This window comes from Phyllostomus hastatus, unplaced genomic scaffold (assembly GCF_019186645.2).
Source record: "Phyllostomus hastatus isolate PE091 unplaced genomic scaffold, TTU_PhHast_1.1 phas_contig_234, whole genome shotgun sequence".
Taxonomy (NCBI): domain Eukaryota; kingdom Metazoa; phylum Chordata; class Mammalia; order Chiroptera; family Phyllostomidae; genus Phyllostomus; species Phyllostomus hastatus.
In genome coordinates this window covers 280457-288739 of record NW_025333775.1, presented here as the reverse complement: position 1 = coordinate 288739, position 8283 = coordinate 280457, and the positions used below count along the sequence as shown (strand labels likewise).

The following is an 8283-nucleotide window of genomic DNA, read 5'->3' as shown; positions in this document are numbered from 1 at the left end:
GTTTGTCAGATAGAGTCTCATCTTCTGCACACCTGCCAAATCAGGATCTGTTCTTTACCAGGATCTAGAGACACTCCATGTCCACAGGGGGTGGATCTAGAGACACTCCTGTGCCAAATTCAAATCATAGGATCTCGTTATTGATGGGCATCCAGTTTGATGGACAGCTTCTGTAAAGGCATTTTGAAATGTGACCTGGGCATCACAATCTTTACAAAGTTTCACAGTTGATCTGATGCACAGAGGGCGTGACAAAATCCCTGTGGCAAGTTTTCCTGAGGTCCATCCAGGACTCTCACCCTGAAGGAAAATGTGAAATGTAAAAAAAAGGGGGAGTTACAAAGAGGTTACTGTGTACCTGACAGAGGTAACACAGGTTGTGAATGTGTGTGTGTGTGTGTGTGTGTGTGTGCGTGTGCGTGTGTGTTCATGGTCTTTAGCCGTTTCCATAGAACAGAAATGTACACAAAGGTAAACAAAACTGAAGGCACAGCTGTAGCATAAATAAGGAAAGGGAGAGGAAGAGTCCTGGGAACAGGCCCCGCCCCTGGCTCATTATAGCCAGGGAAGTAACCTTGCCCCAGGAAAAGGCTTAGCACGCAGGGAGAAGGGACAGCAGATCCCACCAGTGGGTACAGAAGTGCCTGTGATTCTTACTAGACCTCAAGCTCTTCTTGCAGCGGAGCGAACGGAGCAGTCAGCAGACATTATGGACTCCCCCTCAGCTGGCACTTGCAGAAAATTTGTCCTCTGGCACAGGCTACTGCTGACCGGTAAAAAGGGGACAATCCCTGGGGGGGGGGTGGACTGGAGGATGGGAGACCAAAGTTGTTGAAATCTCTTGTGGAACACAGCACTCAGAGGTTAGAGAGGGCGTCTGTAGGACCTCAGGGGAGAGGGCAAAAGAGAAGATTGGGATGAAGAAGGGGAAACAGCAGCAGGAAGATCTCATGACCTGGAAGTGGTGAGGAACAGGAAAGTCTCAATGGCTGTTCATTCTAAGTTATTCATCACTGAGTATGGAATTTTCAAAACTGTTGATAATAATAGTAACATTTTATGCGAGGCAACAAGAGAAAATTTTAATCAAAAATGCTGAGCATCGTCCTTACCGCCAACCTCAGAAATGAGTGAGCACAACACAGAAAAGGAAGGATGTGGAGAATACTCATTCATTCATTCATTCATTCATTCATTCATTCATTCATTCACAGGTGCTGGCAGCCTACAGAAAGTACTTGAGACTCAGCAGGATCAGACAGGCCCACACGCTCATGGAGCGCAAGTTCTATGAAGAGGAGAGGGGCAGGGAAAGATGTGGATGTGATGTCAGGTCCCCACAAGTGTCATGAAAGCAACAGAGTACAGAGAGGTCTTCACAAACATTGGTAAAAGGAGGTGTCTGCCCAAGGACACCCTGAGTGTCAGCAAAAGCCTGAGGGCAGTGAGGGGGGGTGAGCCAAGAGACAGCTGGACAAGTGTATTGGAAACAGAAAAAAAATAACAGGTTTAGAGGTTCTGAAGTAAAAGTGGCCATGCTGCTGACCTGGACAACAAGAGACACACACACAAACTCACACTCACACCCAGACCAAAGCTGAGAGATGAAGAGGCTTGCTCAGGATTTAGGGCTTCATCTTGTAAGTCCATTACATACATGCGAATATTAATCACTTTTTTCTTTTCTCCTAGTTTCACTTGTAACCTTCTGGAGCCTGCCCACCTCTGCTCAACTCGCTATTGTGTCAACCACTGCTGCCGAAGGCGCAGATGTGCTTCTGCGCATGCGCAACAAGCCTCCGAATGCGAATATCATCATTTGGTACAAAGGACGAGGGGCGAACCCGAATCGTTATATCGCAGCTATTGTAACGTACAAAAAAGAACTGGGAAAGGGGCCTGAATTTAGCGGTCGAGAAATAATAGACAAGGAAGGATCCATGCTGATTAAGAAGGTCACCTTAAAGCATGCAGGATACTACACTGTCGTGGTGCATCTTCAAAATCGTATAAAAGAAATAGGATTTGGTCGCCTCCGTGTGTTTGGTGAGTGATTCCTCTCTGACCTCTGGGTGTCGGTGGTGGGGGTGGGGGTGAATTCTACTTCACACTCAGGACTGACAGACCTAGACTCTGCCTCCATCCCCCTCTGCATCACCTCCCAGGTGAAGCTTTGGCATTTGACAGGATACAGTGGAGACAAACTTCCCAAGATTTCTGTTCCCTTCCCAGATTCCACCCTGATGACATTCAGTGAGGACAGAAAGACCACTTCGATGAGAGTAACTCAGCAGGGGGAGGAGACCAGTCTCAGTTTGGCCCCTTAGGGTCCTTTCCCTGACCCTGACCCTGAGATGACCCTGACCCTGAGATGACCCTGCAGGGCTCCATAATAGCCTGGCCTGAGGAGCTCCCTGGAATTCTCACAACAGCTCAGCATAGTCAGCCACTCTCCAGACCCCTGTCCCAGAGCTCCTGGCTCCAAAGAGCCTGGGGAGCCTGTGTCAGGTTGAGTTGGGCTTCCTTAAAGGAGCTGATTGGGAGCAACAATTCCCAGGGTGCCTGAGCCACAGGTCTCCTAAGCTGGTCATCAGCCAGGGCTCAGCCCCTACAACCACATTTGAACAAGGATGGCACTGTGGGTGGGGAGCACAGATGGACAAGGATCCTGCATCATTAGAGTTGCAAGGATCCTGCAACTCTTCTGGGGGGACTTAGGGGGTGTCCATAGAGAGGTCAGCATCTTCAGGGAGAAACTGAGGAGAAAAGATGCTCCTGGCAGCTCCGTGTCCACCAGGGATCAGCTGAGGGAATCATCTCTGGGATTCAATCAATAGCAGATGCCTCTTGTCTGAGCAGCTGCCCTATCCCAAGATTCAAGGTCAGATACTGTGCATATAGTATGATTAATACATTGACACCTGACAGCCAAATATGCATCCTCCTCCATGGAAAAGAAACTGAGGCACAGGGACATACAGTCTCTAAAGCAGAGTCACACAGACCAGGAGGAGAAGCTCATCAGGGTCACCCAAGGTCTGTCTGCAGCCATAGCCCCACCCCTTCTTCCAACTTGGGATTTTATTAATGTCTGTGGTTTGCTAGGCCAATCATTGGTTGAGATGCTCTCTTCTTAAGCTTCCTCAGCTCAGAGGGATAGATTCTGGGCTGGGGAATGATAATAAATGGAGAGTTATTTTTTACTCTAGAACCTGCAGGAATCCTCAGAATCAGTGCTGGGAACACTCAGGCATTGCCCTCAGGTGGTCAGGCCATGCCTTCCTGTACTAAACTTGAAATCACTAATATTTTTCCTGATGTGTTTGTGTCATTTTCACTCCTTATAAAAACAAAACTTTGCCTTATCACTCCACTCTCTACACTTGCAACTAGTACAGAGACCAACATTGGTCAAAAAACAGTTGCTTTTGATGAATTAGGAAGAAATTAAATATTGGTTGAAATAATGAATGAATAAACAATCAAAAATTTCTTCCAATACTGAAAGGTTGATGCAGAGTTTTGGGAATCTTGGATGCACAGGACAAGTTCACTGTCCCTTCAGGGACTGGAACCAGGGAAGACATATTCCTCTTGCAATTGGCCTTAGGCACCAGGGTATTAATAATAATTTTCACATATGAAAATACTTTTAAATTCTTTCCAAATTTTTATCTCATAACTACCAAACACAAATACTTTGTAAGAACGAGAATTTCATCAACTCCATGCTCTTCTGCATTTCCCCTTCTGCATTTCCAAAAGTCCTCACCTGCCTTCAGGAGAGGGTCAAGTATTTTACTGGCCTATCACATGGTTCTGCTGCCATAGTCAGCTTCTTGCCCCTTCACTTTTTTTCAAGCTCATTTCTTGGACTCGGGTCTATCATTTATTGGCTCACTGACTCTTGTCAGTCACACTCACCTAGGAAGGCCAACCTCTTTGCCTAGGTGCTTGAATACCCAACTGACAAACAGCTTGCTTGTGATCCATATGTATGTGTTATTTCTGCCTAAACTCATCCATAGAATGTTTAGGGAAATGGTGCCTAGTAGAAACACACCTCATCTGGGTGATGGAGGGCTGTGCAGCCTGAAGAAATGATGCTTGGTCAGCAAGGAAGTCAGCTGATAAATGAAAAACAAGAAGTGTGTGGTAGTCTCTGCCTGCCAGGCTTATGCCTTTCCCTGATCCAACCCTGATACTTAACGGAACTCTGAGGAAGTCTGTGCTTTCCCCTAGACACAGAGCTGAAGGTCATACATTCTCTGAGCCCTCAGACTCCCATGCATTTGTCTTGTGATACACAGACCTGCCTTAATTCTTTTAAGGACTCAAGTTGGCTGAGAGGTGAGAGGTTCCAACTGTGACTTGTGAAGCCTTTTGAAGAATCGAAGGTACCATATATGGCAACGTTCTGTTACCTGCACAGCTCAGTTACTTTACTTAACATCACTAACAGCATGGCCTTGAGATGTAATTTGCATTTTCCAAATGATAGTGATGTTGAGCATCTTTTCCTGTGCTTATAGGCCATTTGTATGTCTTCTCTGGAGAAATGTCTATTGCAGTGCTTTGCCCATTTTTTCACCAGGTTATTTGGTTTTGTTGTTTTTGAGTTGTAGGTGTTTTTTGTCTTTTTGGGATGTTAACTTCTCATCTTACATATGATTTGCACAGTATTTTCTCTATTCCACAGGTCACCTTTCACTCTGTTGATTTTGTCCTTTGATGAACAGAAGTTTCTCATTTTGACAAAAAGCAGTGTATCTAATTTTTCTTTTTTTGCCTGTGTTCTTAGTGTCATCTGTAAGAAATCATTGCCAAATCCAATGTTATAGTGCTTCCCCCTATATTTTATTCTAAGAGTTTTATAGTTTTAGTTCTTAGCTTTAGGATTTGATCTACTTGGCTTTTTTTTTCCTCAAAAGGATTTCATTTTGTCTTTTGATAAATAGAAGTTTTATGCGAGTGTCACATTGGTTACTTGTGCTCCACAGTAAGCTTTGAAATGAGGAAGTGTGAGACCTCCAGGTTTATTCTTTTTTTGTAACATCACTGCAACCATGTGGGGGATCCATTGAAATTCTACATAAATTCTAGAATGAATTATTTAATTTATGCACAAATGACATTGTTTTTTTTACAGTAATTTTAGCAAATATGTGGAATGGTGTGGGCCTTCCAATTCCATACATCTGGATGTTTTTCTATTGATTTGCTTTTTGTTGCCTTTCAGAAACATTTAGAACAATTTACCCGATGATAGGTTATAGGACATGTGGGCTAGGAAGGGGTTTCAAGTGCTGGTGCTAAAGTAATGCCTGAAGGAACAAGTGAGAGGTCATCAGATGGTGGTCCGGGGTCAGGAGGAAATGACTATGCTTTCTATTCTTATACATTGTCCCCTGAATAAAGATTGCTTTCCCACCACAGAGGTCAAAAATATCCTTTGCCGAATTTAACAGAGCTCACTGTAGGCAGTGAGAGGCTGAGATCTCAGAGAAGACAGCATAACTCCATGTCTCATGTTCATTCTCCATCATTCACATTCTCTATTTCCCTACAGAGCCTGTGATAATGGCCATCCTTGTAGCCAGCAACACCACAGTCACTGAGAATAAGGATGCCGTGGTCTTGACCTGCTACACAAAAGGAATCTCCATACAGTGGTTCTTCAATGGCATGAATCTGCCACTTACAGAGAGGATGAAGCTGTCCTGGCAAAGCAGAACCCTTACCATAAACCCTGTCAGAAGAGAAGATGCTGGAAATTATCAGTGTGAGGCCTCAAACCCTATCACTTTTGCTTATAGTGTGCCCCTCCAGCTGAATGTAAAATATGAGTAACTCTCCTCTTTCTCTCTCTGTTTTTAAAGTCTGAATAAAATATTCTGCATCTTTTAAATAGATTTCTTGTGAAGGTGGAGAGATTCTAGAAGACTTGCATTAAGTCAATAAGTGCTGAAAAATGTGAACTTATGTTGTCATTATAGTTGACTCAAGGTCACATTTCACACTAGATTCTATCTCTGGTTTTATTTATTTATTTATTTGTTTGTTTGTTTGTTTATTTATTTATTTAATGGTTGTTTAAGTACTGTTGTCTGCATTTACCCCCCACCACTCCCCTCCCACCCTGGCCATCCCCACCTTCCTCCCCTCATTCCACATCCCCCGCCCCCCTTGGTTTTATCCATGTGTAATTTATAGTTGTTCCTGAAAACCCTTCCTCCCTCCCCCCATTATCCCCTCTGGTTACTGTCAGGTTGTTCCTAATTTCAATGCCTCTGGTTATATTTTGCTTGCTTGTTTGTTTTGTTGATTAAGTTCCACTTAAAGGTGAGATCACCTTTCTTGACTTGTCTTTCACTGCCTGGCTTATTTCACTCAGCATAATCCTCTGCAGTTCCATCCACACTGTCACAAAAGGTAGGAGCTCCTTCTTTCTTTCTGCTGCATAGAATTCCACTGTGTAAATGTACCATAGTGTTTTGATCCATTCATTTACTGATGGGCATTTAGGTTGCTTCCAGTACTTGGCTATCGTAAATTGTGCTTCTGTGACATTGGGATGCGTAGGTTCTTATGTATTGGTGTTTCAGGGTTCTTAGGATATAATCCCAGTAATGGAATTGCTGGGTCAAAAGGCAGATCCATTTTTAGTTTTCTGAGGAAATTCCATATGGTTTTCCACAGTGGCTGCACCAGTCTGCATTCCCACCGACAGTGCACTAGGGTTCTCTTTTCTCTACATCCTCTCTAACTCTTGTTGTTTGTTGATTTGTTTATGATGGCCATTCTCACCAGTATGAAGTGTTATCTCGTTGTGGTTTTAATTTGCATCTCTCTGATGGCTAGTGATGCTGAAACAAGAGTCTTATCTTTTATCCACTCTTTCTGGTTGGTTTTAGTTTCACCGCCCCCACAGTGGAAGTGACATTGAGTACTTTAGAGGATGGTCACTGGCTGTGTGATTACCAGTGGGAGCCCTTGATGAGCTCATAGGAATCCAATCTCTGTCCCTCCTTCCCAGGGATAGGTGGAGGGCACGTGGACACTGTGTAGACAACAGGAATTGACAGGAGGACACCCATGTGGGTGGCAGCAGTGAATTTTTTTCCTGTTTTATATCTCACAAATAATTTCTAAAGTGTTTTTGAGTATTCTTGTTTCTTATGGCAAGAAATCTTTTTGCATACCCTCAGTATGACACTATCCTCTTTGTTAATAGGATATAAATGGAAACATTGGTAATACAACCAAGGTTCGGCTCAAATGTCATAGTTCATATTGATGCTCACAGAATCAGAAATGACCTCGCTCTTTATAAAGCTAAGTTGGATCTGATGGATATCTTGATATCTCTTGGATATGAGGGCATCACCCAAACCTGCAGAGACTGTAGGTGAAGTGTGAGTGTGAAGCTTCCTAACCTCAATAGGCTGTTACAAATTTATTCTCAGATTTCATAGGAAAACATTCATCAGAGCAAACCATGTGGTGAATGTTAGCTCCTTTGCACTTAGGTAACCAGTCAGGCTAAATCAGGTGACAGCAGTCATGTTTGTGATCAAGAAGACTCTTCTTCTTTGGTGATGAAATTTGACCAAAAGGAAGGTGACTGTGCAGAGAAATGTAATGGAACCATAAAAACTCCAGAAGCACAGCCTTCTGGGAAGTCACATTCCCGCTCTGTTCATGGACTGTCAGCTATGTTGATCTCTTTATCAATTGCGGGAACTGATGTAGATGCAAAATGTATTTTGGCTGAAGGAGATGAGTTGCTTTTTCGTCCACTGGGTAAAGAGCAGTTTTGTTATGACCTAAATGTTAACTCAGAGTTAACTCAGGCCTCTGACCTCCAGGGTTTTAGAGAATTTCCTTTGGGAAGGTAATCACAATTTGTAAGTGATAATTATTTCTCTGCCTTATTGAAATATGCATGTCTCCTTAAAAGCTTCTTGCCAGTGTTATTACAAAAATAATATGTCTCAAGAGCCTCAGTCACCTTCTTTAAAATTTAATCCTCGTGATGTTCCTGTGCCCTAGTCACTGAGGGAGGGTAGAGCCTCACTTGGGTGGGGGACCTTTACAACCAAGATGTAAAAGGACCTCCTGTAAGGATTCCATGAGAAGTTTTACTTTCATTTGTGCAAAGCCAGTCATCAAACACAGATCCCTATTATTCCTTTTTGAGGTGCTTAAAATCTCCCCAGCTTTTAGTTTCTGGGTTGTTGAGTTTAGTTTCACTGCCCTTTTTTGCAAGGTCTTGGATACAAT

At 43.4% G+C, this 8283-nt stretch overlaps 1 protein-coding gene across 1 annotated transcript; it reads left to right on the top strand.

Moving 5' to 3' along the window:
- Nucleotides 1-685: 685 nt before the first annotated feature.
- On the top strand, nucleotides 686-5850 carry LOC123817904 (carcinoembryonic antigen-related cell adhesion molecule 21-like). Its single transcript, XM_045837693.1, has 3 exons — nucleotides 686-773; nucleotides 1693-2046; nucleotides 5570-5850. Exons 1-3 carry the CDS (start codon nucleotides 710-712, stop codon nucleotides 5848-5850), a joined length of 699 nt encoding a protein of 232 aa, XP_045693649.1. The 5' UTR covers nucleotides 686-709.
- Nucleotides 5851-8283: the final 2433 nt, after the last annotated feature.